We start from the raw sequence: 18122 nt of genomic DNA on the forward strand, positions 1-18122 counted from the left end.
ATGTAACGTACAAACTTTTGTCTTCCAAAAGGAGAGATTCAACGTTTTCAGAAATGAATTAATACACAAAAAATTTCTGTTTGTTTTTTATTTCTATTATCATCTTATATATCTGATTAAACAAGGAATCAAGATTCTTTTAATTCTGATGTATGACTTGATTATATGCCAAATTATTATTTATGGTTCTGTTAATTGTAAGATGCCCTCGAACTTTAACCACCAAAATTTTATAGCATCAATGCCCCTTATATACAAGTTACCGTGCCAAATTTCTTTCCTTAATCTTTATCTCTATCCTAAGATATTAAATAAAATAGAAACCTACACATATACAGGGTGGGGCAGACTTTTTGAAATGGCTAGAACTCGCCACCAAGAGAAGTGACAGATGTTTGGCAGGTGGAACGAAAGGTAGTGAGGTCTTAGCATTGTCTTTTTAGTTGAAGGCATGGAGCTGTAGATGATAGAATGCTGCATGTTTGCATACGACTGTTTCCTCAAGAATAACGAGTCTATCACATCAATTCAACGCGAGTTTCGTTGTCATTTCACTATCCACAGAAACAAAGCTGTTTCCATTCGTAACACCATCCTACGTTGGGTTAAAGCATTCATACACAAGGTACACTCACGAACAAAAGACTGCCAGGAGGATCACGAATGTCACGTACCTCTGAAAATGTGGAGAATGTCAGACCAGCCTTGCTGCGTAGTCTTCATCGATCTGCTCAAAAGCTTTCTCATGAACTTGGCATCAGTTATCATTCAGTATGAGGTATTCTGTATTTAGACCTATTTCCACCCCTGAAAATTGGCTGTCGTGCAACAGGTGAAGCATGGAGATTATGCACAGAGCAACGTTAGAAAGAGTGGATGCCGACTTCTAAAAATGCCTCCAGAAATGCACCACTGATAACGGACACCATATGGGAGATGTTTTCCACACTTGATTCTGCAAAATGCTATTTCAATACAAACTCACATCTTCCAACAAATATCTTTTGTAGTAACAATTACAGAAGTTGCGATTTTTTAATAAACGTCCATCCATTCTGCCCACCCTGTATAAACAATTTCCTCCCCTTTCTTTTTACTTTTTTTGGTTCAATGTGTCTCAAAACATCAAGATTTGCAAAAAGCACGGAGGATCAAATTTGACACAATTCGAATATTTTCCCCATGCCTAAGTTTTTCTATAAGTCCATATTCGAGGGATAGAAAACAATCCTCATACCGTTACTCCAATATCCAATATCACCTCCTAAGCCTTTTAAATTTCGGTACTGCATACGAAAATTAACAACTAACTAACGTTTTCGATCGCCTCCGCGATCTTCGTCAGGTTTTATCGACGGTTTTGAAAAAGAATGCAAAAGGAATTATTTCAAAATTCAAACGATCGAATCTCTCCCGCGTGCAATAATTGCGAATGATCTAACAAGCAATTAATCTCCCTGATACCATCATACAAATGTCTCTGTCCATCCATACCGGAATACTACACTATCCTGAGATGCTACCAATGCGGGTGCATTTCGGATACATACCGCCACGCATATGATAATACGTTGCCATCCTTGAAATTAATACATTTCCCCGATTTTGACGCCTTGTAAATCTCAAGGGTCTCCAAGGCCCTGATGCGGTCCGTGTCGAATGACGTTTTAACGAGGCTGGTTTTATCAAAATCCGCCTTTATCTCGGGGTCGGTGGCGTACGTCGACAGGGCGGTGGTGTGTCTTTTTTTGGCAACGTCATATTTGTGTTCCGAGATCCTTCTTTGAACGGACCTCTTGGTAGACCCGATGTATATTAGGTCCCTTTGGGACCTGTGATCCCTTATCGGGACACTATATACCCCTGGTGCTCTTAGAAAATCCGGTCTATCTTTGGCGTTCCTGAGTAGCGAATAGATCGATTGGGTTCTTGAGTACGCCAACTTGGTGCCCTTCTTCCGCGCTATTTCCTTGTATATGTCCTGCATACCTCTGTTGTACTGGACCACCGTGCGCCGGTTCGGCCCCGAATTGGACCTATCCCGTGTCACCGAAGCGCCAAGTGCCGTGTTTGTATTACAGAAGTTACGCGCTAATCTACGGACGAGGTCACGTTTATAACCATGGTTAGCGGCTATGTCTTCTATGTGTCGCAGCTCTGTGAGCGTGTCCTCCCATTTAGAATTATGAGTGTACGCCCTCCTAACTAACGCCCTGAACGCCGCAATCTTATATGGATACGGGTCTTCAGACCCAGCAGGTATGTACATAGGTAGGTAGTCGGGCTTGTAATACACCCGCGTTTCAATACTGTTTACCTTGAGTTGAATGGCGACGTCTAAAAAGTGCACATCGGTGCCCGATAGTTGATCTAGTTTAAGCGTTAGCCCATACGGGTTGTCGTTAACACTGCGCAGAAAATCATGGACGTTCGGCTTGTTCTTCCATATGACCATCACGTCATCCACATACCTACGATATAAAATAATATCGTGTGTAAACCTGTGAATGACATCTCTCTCTAACTGCCGTAAAACCAACTCACACAGGTCGCCCGAAATTGGGCTCCCCATGGGGACCCCCCTTTTCTGTAAATACGTGGCGTTGTCGAACCTAAACAGCGAATTGTAGCACACCAGGTGTGCGAGCTCAAGTACGTGTTTGCGGTGTGCTGGTAGGCTATACTTGGTTAGTAGGACGTCCCTAAGGGCGCAAAAGCAAGGTTGGAGTTTAATGGAAGGATATAGAGCCTGAAAATCCAATACCGTGATGTGAGTGTTCTCTGTAACCTGTGTACGCCTCAATTCATCGACCAACTCTCTGGAGTTCTTCACTGTTAAGGGATAATCTTGGAGATGTCCGGCCAATATGCGGTGCAACTCGGTTTCTAGCAACTTCGTAGGGGCTCTAGCCTTATCCAAAATAGGTCTGAGCGCAGGCGTAGGCTTGTGCGTTTTCGCGAAAGCGAAAAGCCTGGGTGTATCCGGCGACGCCACTCACCGCGGATAAGAACAGACCACTGCGCTTCTGCTCAAGGAAGTGACATATAAAGCCATGTTGATGCAATACATCGTGGATACGGACAGTGAGCAGGTCGCGGATAACTACGTAGACAAGTTGCATGCACGGGTTGTGCGATTCACGGGCACACCCTTGGCGAAGGCGCAGGGATTAAGCAGGGCGGTGGTGGCGTCGCCGGATACACCCAGGCTTTTCGCTTTCGCGAAAACGCACAAGCCTACGCCTGCGCTCAGACCTATTTTGGATAAGGCTAGAGCCCCTACGAAGTTGCTAGAAACCGAGTTGCACCGCATATTGGCCGGACATCTCCAAGATTATCCCTTAACAGTGAAGAACTCCAGAGAGTTGGTCGATGAATTGAAGCGTACACAGGTTACAGAGAACACTCACATCACGGTATTGGATTTTCAGGCTCTATATCCTTCCATTAAACTCCAACCTTGCTTTTGCGCCCTTAGGGACGTCCTACTAACCAAGTATAGCCTACCAGCACACCGCAAACACGTACTTGAGCTCGCACACCTGGTGTGCTACAATTCGCTGTTTAGGTTCGACAACGCCACGTATTTACAGAAAAGGGGGGTCCCCATGGGGAGCCCAATTTCGGGCGACCTGTGTGAGTTGGTTTTACGGCAGTTAGAGAGAGATGTCATTCACAGGTTTACACACGATATTATTTTATATCGTAGGTATGTGGATGACGTGATGGTCATATGGAAGAACAAGCCGAACGTCCATGATTTTCTGCGCAGTGTTAACGACAACCCGTATGGGCTAACGCTTAAACTAGATCAACTATCGGGCACCGATGTGCACTTTTTAGACGTCGCCATTCAACTCAAGGTAAACAGTATTGAAACGCGGGTGTATTACAAGCCCGACTACCTACCTATGTACATACCTGCTGGGTCTGAAGACCCGTATCCATATAAGATTGCGGCGTTCAGGGCGTTAGTTAGGAGGGCGTACACTCATAATTCTAAATGGGAGGACACGCTCACAGAGCTGCGACACATAGAAGACATAGCCGCTAACCATGGTTATAAACGTGACCTCGTCCGTAGATTAGCGCGTAACTTTTGTAATACAAACACGGCACTTGGCGCTTCGGTGACACGGGATAGGTCCAATTCGGGGCCGAACCGGCGCACGGTGGTCCAGTACAACAGAGGTATGCAGGACATATACAAGGAAATAGCGCGGAAGAAGGGCACCAAGTTGGCGTACTCAAGAACCCAATCGATCTATTCGCTACTCAGGAACGCCAAAGATAGACCGGATTTTCTAAGAGCACCAGGGGTATATAGTGTCCCGATAAGGGATCACAGGTCCCAAAGGGACCTAATATACATCGGGTCTACCAAGAGGTCCGTTCAAAGAAGGATCTCGGAACACAAATATGACGTTGCCAAAAAAAGACACACCACCGCCCTGTCGACGTACGCCACCGACCCCGAGATAAAGGCGGATTTTGATAAAACCAGCCTCGTTAAAACGTCATTCGACACGGACCGCATCAGGGCCTTGGAGACCCTTGAGATTTACAAGGCGTCAAAATCGGGGAAATGTATTAATTTCAAGGATGGCAACGTATTATCATATGCGTGGCGGTATGTATCCGAAATGCACCCGCATTGGTAGCATCTCAGGATAGTGTAGTATTCCGGTATGGATGGACAGAGACATTTGTATGATGGTATCAGGGAGATTAATTGCTTGTTAGATCATTCGCAATTATTGCACGCGGGAGAGATTCGATCGTTTGAATTTTGAAATAATTCCTTTTGCATTCTTTTTCAAAACCGTCGATAAAACCTGACGAAGATCGCGGAGGCGATCGAAAACGTTAGTTAGTTGTTAATTTTCGTATGCAGTACCGAAATTTAAAAGGCTTAGGAGGTGATATTGGATATTCGAGGGATTTAATGTAAAGAAAATCCAAAAGCATGCAAATTTGTTTTGTTCTAAGTGTTTTGTTCAAATGCAGTAAACATACTCTGCATTTAAACAAGTATTTATATTTGACGTAATTGATTTATACACTTAATGCACTTCTAATGTTTTATTTTATCCTAAAAAATTCAGCCATTATGTCAACACACGAAATATCTCAATCAATAATAGCAGTTTACTTCTTTTAATTATTTTGTTCTAAATGTATTCTTCTTGTTCATAAAAAGTATCATCTCTAATGTTCACATATATTGTATATAGTGATATTTTATTACAATCACAGCTTGATTTGTTTTGAACATTTTAATAAAAGAAATAAACATTTCTATCAATAATTCAATATTTAATTTTACTTCAAACTTTCTGTGACATATACAATACACTTTGATGTAAATTCAGCAAAAAGATATACAGTAGACCACCCTATAACACGAGTTCATATAACACGGATTCGTATAACATGGCATAAAAATTGCAATTGTGTTCATACAACATGCTAAAAGAGACTCATATAACACAGTAAAACGTCATTGCCGACTCGTGTTGCGACAGCATTGGTCGAATCTGGACCAATAGCAGACATTGCACAAACTGTTGAGTTTAAACGAGCAGCAGACCTACTAAAAAAACCACTTATTATTTAACGGCCATAAAAATCATATTTATATTAATGATGTTTCCAAAGTTCGGCAAATTTTACGCTGAAAAATAACTTATCGAGAAACACGCGCCCGCCATTCGACGAGCCGCTCCACGACGAAAACAAGCTTAAGCAATGGCATCGTCGAACGGTGCACATTAGATAAGTAATCCTACAACTTTTTGTTTATAGCATAGTTTATATGGATTATTCCCAAAAAATTATACATCATTTGGAAATGTTGAGTCAAATTAGTCTAGAATCGATTAATTTTATGGAAGAAAACCTTTCAAACAGCCGTAGCCCTAAACCGCACACGTGCCGGGCTGTGAGTGGCTCATGTATTTAAGTGACTCGTACAACACGGAATGTATCTACCGTGTTATAGGGGGGGTCTACTGTAATTGGAATTAATTAAATCATAAACATTTTCAGAATATCTGCAAATATTTGGGTAAGCAATTAAATGGAATAACTTTTTTACATCAAGAATTTTTTATGAGAATCAAAATTTACATCTAAACACAAATATTTAAATGTTTTACAATATGTGTTAAGTAACTTACATATTACAGCAATGCAATAAAGTAATTTTAAAATTTTGCTTCTATTTTACATCAAATATATTCATTCAAAAGCTTCGAATAATTTCCTTGATATAAGGCCATAGTTCCATCTAACGATATCTACTTTTGTTTTCATTCAAGCATGAAAATTATTAAGCATAATATTGACATTATTCAGAGACTAACAAAATCCTGAATTAGTACATATAAAAATAATATAATTAGAAACAGAAGAAACTGGATGTTAATTGTTACAGGATTATATAGAACGTTGATATTCACTGCAATATGCCAAGATAATCCTGAAGGATTCAAAAACTCTCAATCTGTCGGAACAGCGGGAGAGATCGATATAACAGCATCTAATAAACTGGGTGGCAAACCTGTGGCACATAAGGGAGATTCTGGAGTCAAAAACTTTAAAAAGTGACAATCTGTTTACCACTTGATGACAGTTTTAACACAAACAAAGCAATAACAACACTACTACTTTCCCTTACAGGCTACTTTAATAATAATAATGTAGATATTTTGCCAGGTATGTATGTACTACTTATATATTTGCAATATAAAATATAACTGCTGGTCGTACTGGTGGTATAGAAATACGGTAGGGCATCGATTATCCGACTTAATTGGGGACTGGGGTTGGTCGGATAACTGAAAAGTCGGATAACCGAAAAGTATGAAAAAATACATTATTGGTATAGTGTATTAGACCTGGTTTAAATACTAGCCTCCCTTTCATGGTCGAGCCAGTGCAGCCAGCTAAAACATGCAAAAATTTAACAAAAATAATATTAAATAATATTAAATTAGCCAAGACGTAACCAAATATTGTAGCGCCACATCACTAGCGGACATTTGAATTTGCCGACTAGAACGCGATCGGTTAATCAGGGGTCGCATAATCGATGCTCTACTGTAGTAAAGTTTGCAGAACAGAACAGTATTGTGATCGACTGTATTAAAACTGTTTGTGTAACGTCATTTCTTAAGGAACTGACTGTTAATTTTTATTATGTTATCATAAATTTTGATTAATAAAAACTTAACCGTAAGAATCATATTAACATTAAACAATTACTACTTACCATTTTTTACGACCTGAGTTGAAAAGTCTACACGTAGAATGGTCGAGGACGTCGACTCGGTTTCGTTACAAAATGAAAATAAAATGGGTTCACTTAAATGAATTTTAAGTAGGAAGCATATGAGGATTAATAATTTTTTCCATTTCAAAAGGTTAATTAACAAAGTCTTTTTTTGCCGTAACCTCACTTTCAACCACATGTCAGTTATTTCGAACTTTTCGTCGACGAGAACGGCTACCTAATGCAATACATCTTATTATTGTTATCTAAGAGGTTTAAATGTCTCGTTTGGCTTTTCACTCCGACAGCGGTCTAATCTCGATATCATTTTTTCATTTAATTTCTGAAAAAACAAAAATGAACGTTAATTAATATTATATACTACTTTACTATTTCAGTTAAAATGTTTAAAATTAATTATGTCAAATGAAAATTTGATTTTATCTACAACACACCACATACAACCTTTTCTAACATCAGTTAAAATCTGATATCAACAGATGGTGTTAGAAAATGTTCTGCGTAGTGTGTTGTTTATAATGATTACCCAGTTGTGATGAGTGATAGGATGGTTGAACTTGATTTATCTACATTTACAGTACTGCAAAGCCCAAAACAATCATCATAAATGTAAGTAACTGGCTTATTTTTCAGTTATGTTACAGCTAATTTAATTTTTAATAATGATCCAAAAATTTCTCCATATGTAGAATGATAAATACTTTAACAACTTGACTCCATCATACTCTAAATCTATTCTTATCTCACGGACTTCTTGACTCCTTATAATTTCTTGGACTAAAATGAAGTTTCTTCTTCAAGCGACTTTTCCGCCACGTTTCTTTGCCAGTCAATGTAGACGGTTGGCCAGTCGGACATCAAATAGCAGAACGCAAAGTACTTCTCCAATTTGAAAGTGCTCACATTTTCCAGTATATATTTTAAATGTTCTTAACTCCATTTAAGCGTTTTAATATTTGTCGCCATCAGAATTTAGCCTAAATTCTGGAAAAACCACCAATCTGGAGTAGGATTTAAAACCACAATATATACATACCAAATAGGCACAATTATTAGTTACACTACTATTCTAGTAATAGGAAAAAATGACACTCTTCAAATGATCTGATTTACATTAGTGTCAAATCAGGAGCCAACTCAATAACTTTTCTGTAGTCGACTTGATTTCCTTTTACAAATATTAAACTTTAAAGTATACTTTCTTCCAGACACAATAGTCATACATACACATGTTTACTTTATACATATTTTACTTTTTCCACCCTGTGGTACTAAGACAGCCTTTTTTAAAGACTCATCAAGGAATTGGCCAAGCCCGCAACGAGACAGTCAGATGGTGAGGGACAGGACATAGCATATACAAGACAAGACTGCTCATGTAAAAATATTCAAAATAAAGAAAACTAATTTATCCTATTGTTAATCTGCAACCATAAAGCTAAATTATTTCCTTGAGGCGAAAAAAAAATCAGTTACTTTTAATCATTATTCGTTAATAAATCAATGTCAATGTTACAAAGATGTTAATTTAATAAACTCATCCCTTAATTTTCCTAAATTTTATATTAATAAACTGGAGAAGAATTTAATAAAAAAATTAATAACTACACTCTCTGGAACCTGTAACCGGCGCATAACGTGTACATACTGTATATTGCGGGTAACAAACGTTGTTCAAAAACATTTGTCACCTGCGATATACAATATATACGCGTTATGCGCCGGTTACAGGCTCCAGAGAGTGTAGATTTCACCCCGGTGCTCAAGATGGAATCATTTCTGTGTTAAATTAATAACTATTAATTTTACATTAATTAAACTAACATTTGTATAACATTTACATTATTAAATAACTTTCGATCTGAAAGCACACATCAAAGAGAATAGCTTCGTACATTGGCATGCACACGTGCATTCGAAGATGGCTTGTGTTTACAGTATCATACTTAGCCGTAAGAGGGAAGTGGCTATAAAGGGTTTTCTCATATCATAAACTTTGGCAGCTTTAATGGGTACCTGAGCATCGTACAACAAGGAACAGCTAAGTTTGGTAACACATTGTTCCACATTACACGAGAGCTTGTTTCCATTGATCTAGCTATGAACTTGCTGGCTCAAGTCTCATGTTTTTGGTGCTCGTTATAACATTTTATTCTTAGATACCTGCATGCTTCTCCTCGTACTGTAGAACTTTTCTTAAAAAACACAAAGATGGTTGTCAAAATTTTTGAAATCGTTATGTCACTTCAAAGCTAAATGATTACTGGATTAAATCGGGATACATTTCCGCTACTAATAATTACTAAATACCAAGTAATTTGGTGCTCGAGATAGACGTCTAGTGTCATCTCTTATTTCTAACTTTATTTAATAAATATTAACTTAATTATAATTATTAAATTTAATAAGAGAAGGTACCTAACACCTATCTCTAATGCCAAATTATTCAATATTTAATAATTACTAGTAGTGGAAATGTAGCCTGATTTAATCCAATAATCTTTGGCTTTAAGATATTTATATATGCATGTATCACTTCAATTACAATTACTATTACAATCAAAATTTAGGTCTCTGTTATAAAATGGTGGTAATTAGACGTTTTTCAAAAGATTTTATTAAACTACCAAATAACTAATGTTTCTGGGATTTGTTTATATGATTCCGTTATTGCCAGATGGTGAATGAATGGCCACATATGTACACACATGCCAATCAATAAGGATCAAAGCCTTGGAGATCAAACCTCGTCGATTTGTCTCCGAATTTCAACATGTTCCTAAAGAGTACTGAAGAGAATTTCAGCCTATCTTATGCACTATGCAACACAACTTGCCTTACAACTCAATTTCACTCATAAAGTGAATATTGACAAAATGTGGACTTGGTCTTTATTTGAACTGATAGATTCAATTAGATCCAATGGTGTTTTATAATCAACTGTTTACTAGCAATTTAATTTTTAAAAACATTTAATATACAAGGTGATCATAATTGAAAAGTAAATGTTCAAAGCTCTGTGTAGAAAGAACTATTGGACAAAACCAAATATGGTAGCGTCCTGAGCATACAGTTTTGATTTCCGGAGAAAACTTTACTTCGAAATTCAACCACTAGGGCAAAATTTGGTGCTGCTTTCTCCTTAATGTCCGTTTTAAGCGCGCTTTCTAATAAATTTCAAGCCTTTACGCACTAAAATTTCTTAACTGCCAAGCTAGTCTTACTGTTTTATTCATAAAAGAGTTTACGAAGTAACACACAGTATTCTTGGTATCGTGCAACCAAGAATAAAAGTTTGGGGCACTCGTGTATGGAAATGATGCACCGCACTTTTATATTTGGTTGTGCAATACCAAGAATACTGTGAGAGCTGAAGAAAATTGATTTTTTACTTTTCAGTTTTATTCCTCTGTACTGTTCCTAATTTCATCTGATGCTTTTGTCTAGTTTTCTCCATGCATCTTTTCCTCTGCACGACAGTTTCCTTCCATAATCCTTTCTCATTATCCATTTTCAAAACATTTGTCATTACCCTAGTTCCAGTTTGCCTGTTCAATGTATATACTCAGTTCTCATGAGTAGTTATTTGCTGCTATACTTGTGGGAACTATGAGTATAGTGGCAAATAACAGTATATATTTTATTAATAACCAAATTTCCAGGCTGAAACTAAGCTAAATCACCAAACAAATACTTTTCTAGCAAATATTTTATTAAAAATAAAAAACATTTTCAGCTTATTTAAGAAACCTGTTTCGGGTTTAGCTGCAGAAATTGAATTTGCATAGTCTATATTTTAATCATTTCCTTATTGGTAACGGTGTAATTTATTGGTCCTATAAATATGCAACATTCTGTAAGTTAAATAAAAAATTTAAAATGAACTCCCAAATAAAATAATAAATTTAAATTTTTCACAACTTTTTGCTAAAATCGCAACCGTAAAAAATGTATTGTCGTCGGGAATGCATACTGTACATGTACAAGCAATTATTTATTGCGACGTCGTCAAAATGCCGAGCTGCAATTTTTAATCATATTTTTAATTCGTTTCATTTAAAATATATGCTCTCCACCTCAGATTAGTACTGTAGTGTCTTGCCCTGAACATCATACTTTTCCGTTAGCAGTTAATAGATGACGTGCCGGTCATCTATTAACTGTTTTTGGGGAAAGTTTTAAATCAAAATAACGTGACTTCCAGAAGTTTGCACGTAGTTAATCGGGGCCTCCTGCTTCCAATTAACTACGTTAAATACGATTAAATATGCTCGTTTTAATTATTTGTGTAGAAAAGAATTTCCTTAATTATATACAAAAATGCTTATACGTCCGTAGATTTACGCAACAACGGCATAACGTTTGTTTTCACTGACGAAAAGAACTTTCTCATTTTCAATTCTTGTTTACGCCCAAAAAACTAATATTAATTAGAAAAATGACGATATTTATTATCAGTTTGAAGTTGTATTTTATTACAATTCATTTATAACTATCAATAGTTAGAAAACATTCCTAGTGAGTATACAAACAACATCTATGAAAGCATCATACAGCACATTCTAGGATATAAGGTAACTGCTTAGTATTGTTTAATATCTTTTTTTTGTATGTAATTTTAACCAGTCTTTCTTACAAAGTGACGATTTGCAACACAGTCAATCAAACGGCTACACAATAAAGTGTCAGTCTATAGTCAGAGAGACATGCCAAATGTCAACCAGAATAAATCACATTATTTCTCTGAGATTACTTTTAATTAATTTCTAATCACACAGATCAAAGTTCAAATCTAATCCAGATCTATCCCCCATAATTTATTGTGGATAATGCAAGTTAAGGCATCCTTTGTTTTTATTGGTTGATTTTGTGATGGGTCCACCTACAGGACCTGAAAGAGGTAAGAGGAGGATAGGATATTTACAAATAAAGCATCACAGCTATCTACAAAAGTTTAAAGTAAAATAAAACCAATAAAGCAAATGAAATTTTTCACTCGTTAAAAGAAACTTTAATTTACATCACTTTTGAATCATCTTTTTTACAGAAAAGACTAAATTTCAGACGCTCTGTACCCAGGACTTAAACCAAATGTAGAATTGATGCTATAAAACAGTATTTTTCAACCGCCAGACCACAGACCGGTGCTAACGTGCAAAAAAATTTCATCACTCCGCAGAAAAATATTTGATCGTACCAAAGCCGGAGCAATCGATTACAAGCAACATTTAAATAGTAATCTAGAGTTGTTGTACGTACTTTGTTACATACAGTAACTCTAGATAAGCATAATTCATAGCCACATGTAATTACCAGTTTACGTAAAATTATTCACAATTTTACCGGTCTGCGACAGGAAAAAGACCAGCCACGTGTTGCATTGCTTTATAAAAATGGGGAAAAGTGCATCTAGGTAGTCCCTATGGCAGCGCTTCCGACCACTTCCTCCAAATTAGGAATTTCGCATCACCCCCAGAATTGTCGACCCTTCGCACGATATTTGTCTCCGAAGCTCAATTTTTAACACGTATCAGTCTACTGCCTATTCTATGTGCTTCGCATATAGATGTGCACCTCGGTGCCGGCTATCGCTCGCACCTCAGCACCCGGGCGAAGCGAGCCGCACATCCCCCCTAAAACTGTATAACATCGAGTACTCCACAAACAGTCAAGTGGGTTACTCGAAGCCGGCATAGTCACACAGGACAAATAATTAAATGCCACGATCTCGAAAGTATCGCCGTCGGGGCTACCTAGACGCACTTCTACCTAACGAGGGAGAAACGCCTCCCGGAAAGTCTTTTACAGGCAAACTCGTCCCATTTAGGTGTTAGACGTACGAAGAATCCCGTAAATCCCGTCGGTTGGGTGCGAATCCGCAACCGACGACCGGCACGTGCAGTTATTCGCTCGGCCACCGGCGGGCTTATACCATTTCATCTATCTAAGCCTGCTTGCCTATAACTTAAACCGTAGGCAGGCAGGCAGGCCTAGACATATATGTATAATAACTATAACCGTGGCCAGACAAACAGCCTTACACGCACCAGTGCCCGACAACACTCAACTGATCAACAAACTAGCATTGTCTTGTAAATTTAAATAAATGTTAAGCAGAAATTACACAACTCCATTATCACATTGCTGTGTACAGACATTAATAATTTATACATAATCAATAACAGAACACACGTCACAATCTCACGTAACGTGTTTATGATAGATTTATATTCCGATATCGCAGATATTGTAGAAGAAGACAAGTTTTCTATACTTTTAACGGATAAATAAAATAAAAACGAGAGACTTACTCCTTCCCACCATACACGACTCCAAAATTTACAAAACATCTATGATAGGTCGATTGTTGATCACTAGGGGGCGCGGCTGGTATTAATTTATAAAACTCTGAATTTTAATAATTTAAAACGACGCTTGGATATTTTTAAATTTAAATTAAATCGGATATATTAATAATATATAAATTATAATATTATTTTATAAATTATATAAATTCTAATTGAACGGCCATGTTTGCCAGACTTGTTTTCATCCGGATCGTTTATTAAAAAATAATTTGTGTGACCTTGTCGTCATCCCTTATATTATCGTTGTTTTTGGGTTGATAAAAATTGCTTTTTACGTTGTTTGCTTGTTTAAATGGTTACCGTCGTTGTTTGTTACCTTCGCATTCTTACAAAACAGTATTCCTAACACATTTTCGAGCGGCCGGATGGCCGAGCGGTCAAGGTGGCAGCCTACCGCTCTGGGGGACCCGGGATCGAATCCGAACGGGTCGAATAATCCCCAGGATTTTTTCGGGGGGTGGTCCGTTCGGATATGTCGGGCCCCGTCCCTCACCACCCGGTCGCCCCATTGTGGGCCTGGCCGAACCCATAATGGGCTTTCTAAATGAGGCCCTCTTAGTGCCCACAGGGCGGAAAGAGTTAAAAAAAAAAAAAACACATTTTCGAACGAGAACGGTAATGCGTATTATAAAAATATTCAAACGCGAATTAAACGATAGAAAGCGTTAATAATACACCATGAAAATAAAGATAAATTGTTAAATATTTTATAAAATGTCGTCGATAACTGTTGAAGAAATGAAACGCTTTTCGAATAATAACATAAACGCGCCTCTAGTGGCGCACAGGCGAAGCTTGCACGGATGGCTGCAACCGTAGACACGTGTATTACTCACATATATCGTACAATCCGACGTAAAAAAAAATGACTTACGTGTATTTGTAGTTATTTCAATTATACGTATCTATGAAATTGGCATAACTGTGATGATCATTATGTGATTAGAAAACATGTTCACAATCATTTTTTAGCTAGGATCAATGTATCATTAAGATTGTTAATCATCACGTTATGATTTAGAAAAAATCCTACTAACTTCGCCGGGATATTTTTATGTCGACTCTGTATAATGAAATCACACACTTCTTTTAAAGAGAAAAAGTAGTAGTGACGTCAAAATCACGTGACAGTTGCAGCCAGGGGAGGATCAGTTGATTTCTTAATGAGCAGATGAGTTTCTACTGTCACTAATATTATTTGTAAAATTCTAAAAATGAAGATTATTCTCAGATTAAAAGTACGAGTAAGAAACTACTCTTTTTAAACCTATTTCGAGTGATTTATATTAGCGAACAGATAATTAACTCATCGAACCACTCTATTTGTTATTTTTGAAATTAAATTATCTTTCACAGGAAAATCGTATTATAGAAGGAGATCAAATTACAAAGAGCACGTACACCGTATTTTTTTTTAAACTCTTTCCGCCCTGTGGGCACTAAGAGGGCCTCTTTTAGTAGGCCCAATGTGGGTTCGGCCAGGCCCACAATGGGGCTACCGGGTGGTGAGGGACGGAGCCCAACTTATCCGAACGGACCACCTTCCGAAAAATTCCTGGGGATTATTCCATCCCGGGTCCCCCAGAGCGGTAGGCTGCCACCTTGACCGCTCGGCCATCCGGCCGACCCGTACACCGAGTTGGAACTTGTAAATTGCTCATGTATGTACACGTCATACATGCATGTTCATACCCGTCGCCATAAACGCAACGACATAAAATAATAGTTGTATTACGTTTTTTATACTGTCGGTATTTTCTTAATGTATAAAATTAGTGCAATGTGATTATATAATATTTTTAAAAATTTACATTTATAATTACAGTCAAAATTCAATTAGTAATAGTAAGGCTTACTGTTATTATTCCTCTGAGTGGGGGTCGCGAAATATTAATTTTATTTATATTTACTATTTGGGGGTCGCGGAGATAAGAAGGTTGAAATTCGCTGTTCTGCTCTATATGAAAATTTTTTACTCGTATCTGATTTAATATATAAATATATATATAAAATGTGAAAAAAATAGATCGATATAAATAAATAATTTAAGAGATATGTTTAAACCCCTAAACCCCATTTCTTACGAACTTGGAAAGTTATTAGGATTGTTATTAGGATAAAAGTTATTAAAATTAAATATTAAATTTTTTGACATTTAAACATATCGATTCGTTTTTTAAATTATTATTTAATACAATTATCGTTATAAAAACTTTAAAATAAACTATCATTATCCCACGAGAGGACGCTTTTCTTGGGGTCGTGTTTTAGTGTTGCCAGGAATATCAGATTGAAGCAGAAACGTTCCATTTCTTGGTATTAATTAATTACGTCTTAATTTTTGTTAGTAACTATTTTTGAAACCAGTAAATGTAACAGTTTAATATAAATAATTCAAACTTGTTGGGACAATTTCCCATAGAAGGGCATCCCTTCTCGACGCCTTTCTATGGGAAATTGTATGCAACAGCACGATCGCCCACGTGCATACAAATTAAACAAAACAAAAGTATTTTACAATACTTTTCTGAATTAACGTCACATAACTAAGCAAAAACGACGTATTTTAGTTAAAACGTAACAACAATTGCGTAATTGTTAGCGATTTCTTTGTTTACAATAATAGAAATTTCAATAAAAATTAAAACGCAAATATGGTAAACGAAGACGTTGAACTCGGAACTCGCTCCTGTGTGGCAATAAGGATGTCAACGAGAATGCAGAGAGAAAGAGGAGGAAGGAGCCATCCCAAGCGACCGATGTCCTCCTTCCTTTTTTATTACGTCGACAATCTTCCGGGACTTAGAGCAGCGGGAATCAGGCGAGTGACAGAAGCGGCAAAGATATTAGGGAAAAGATGGAAACAACTGGAATTCCAAGCTAAGATGCCTTACATCGAAAGATCAAAAACAGAATGGGAAAGATACAAAAGAGAAAAGTCTCTTCTAAGTTCCTTCCCAAGATCTGAAAATGTTTCATTATGCCATTGCATGTGTCAAAATTACCCCTTTAATCCGGACGAAGAAACTCGTGCAGGAGCGAGAATGAAAAATATTCCCGAATCGAAAACGTTGGTTACACCAGAAAGACCCGGGTGTTCAGATTACCAAGAAAACGAAGACGTGGTAATAACAAAAGAGATTGAGACAGATGTTAAAACGATTAACAGAAAGAGACGTGCTGACGACGCAGAAAATTGCGAGCCAGAAAGCAAGAAAAGAAAGATCGAAGGAGAGGAACGGGCAAGAGAATTCACTGAAACAGAAGAATCGTCTTACAACGGCGATCCTTTCCTCCCGTTTTTAACTTTAGCAATGGTTGTATCTGCCCTTTTCGGCGTTTAAATCAAAACGAAACAGAAAGAATTTAGATACAGTTTAGGCACACGAAATCAAAATTTTATCAAGAAACAAAATTAAACTGTTACATCAAAATAGCTGAATATTTCGGATAATCATTATTTCATTGAATAAAATTCATTTATTTATTTTTTTAAAATTAATACTAGTTTGCTCTGATTATAGTCTATTAATAGAACTTATTATACTGATGAAATTAGAGATTGGGGGCGCGTTTGGAAATTGTAACCGGTGTTACCGGTAACTCCGGTTACAATTTCCAAACGCGCTCCGAATCAGCCTCTTGGTTCAACAGAATAAACTTTTAGTTGCAACTGCATTTAGACATTTTTATAACAAGAGATGCATTATATATGCCAGGGGAGGGCAAGCAAGAGTTCAGTTGGAGCCGAAATGTAGGTTTTGCAAAATGCATGGGAGCCGCAGTTCTGTACTGTCGTGGCGGATAGTATAGTAAGGCGCGCGATTTCATTATATAATATAAATATAAAATAAAACAAATATTGGATTTTTTAATAAACATATTTTCACAAAATTATAAAAATAAAATTGTAAAAAAATAATAAAAAACAGTAATTAACACTTTCAGCAAGAGCCGCAATGTAACTCAAAAAGAGCCACATTTGCCCATGTCTGATATATGCTATCGTCTTTCGAGGCCATTTTTGATGAAAGAAAATCTCAACCGCTAACTGAATCGCTTTTTAATCTAACAAAAAATGGGACCCATTGAACGTCAATAAGCCCTAGGCCCGGAAAAAAATAGATCCGCCCCTGGTCACAAGAGTCAATTTATAAAATGCTTTGAAACTTATCTATTAAAATGTTATTAATTCTGAATAAAACTAAACATATCCTTAATACTGTAGATGACGTCATATATAAAAATAAAAGAACAACGTTACGCGATCGCGGCCAAAATATCGGTGTAAACTCTGTCGCAGATTGTACTGCACCTTTGTAAGTTATTTTCATATTTTGCATCTTTGTCTAAAAAAAAATTATTAACTGTATGCTACAAACAAGTTTATTGTTTATAGACTGCAGAAGGATCGGCGAAAACTGTAAACTGCAATTTTAAATTAATTTAAAATATGCGCT

At 37.0% G+C, this 18122-nt stretch overlaps 1 protein-coding gene across 1 annotated transcript in view; it reads right to left on the minus strand.

Moving 5' to 3' along the window:
* The window catches only part of S1P (membrane-bound transcription factor site-1 protease), a 59501-nt gene extending 45859 nt beyond the window's left edge, over window positions 1-13642 (minus strand). Inside the window, exons 1-2 of the mRNA XM_067266167.1 lie at window positions 13606-13642; window positions 7274-7616 (exon numbers count right to left, since the gene is read on the minus strand). Coding sequence (XP_067122268.1) covers window positions 7274-7472 — 199 coding nt within the window. The 5' untranslated portion in view covers window positions 7473-7616; window positions 13606-13642. The remainder of the gene's footprint in view (window positions 1-7273; window positions 7617-13605) is intronic.
* Between the last annotated feature and the right edge of the window lie 4480 nt (window positions 13643-18122).

The sequence above is a fragment of the Centruroides vittatus genome, unplaced genomic scaffold (genome assembly GCF_030686945.1).
Source record: "Centruroides vittatus isolate TY-2023 unplaced genomic scaffold, ASM3068694v2 contig_2682, whole genome shotgun sequence".
NCBI classification, from domain to species: Eukaryota; Metazoa; Arthropoda; class Arachnida; order Scorpiones; family Buthidae; genus Centruroides; species Centruroides vittatus.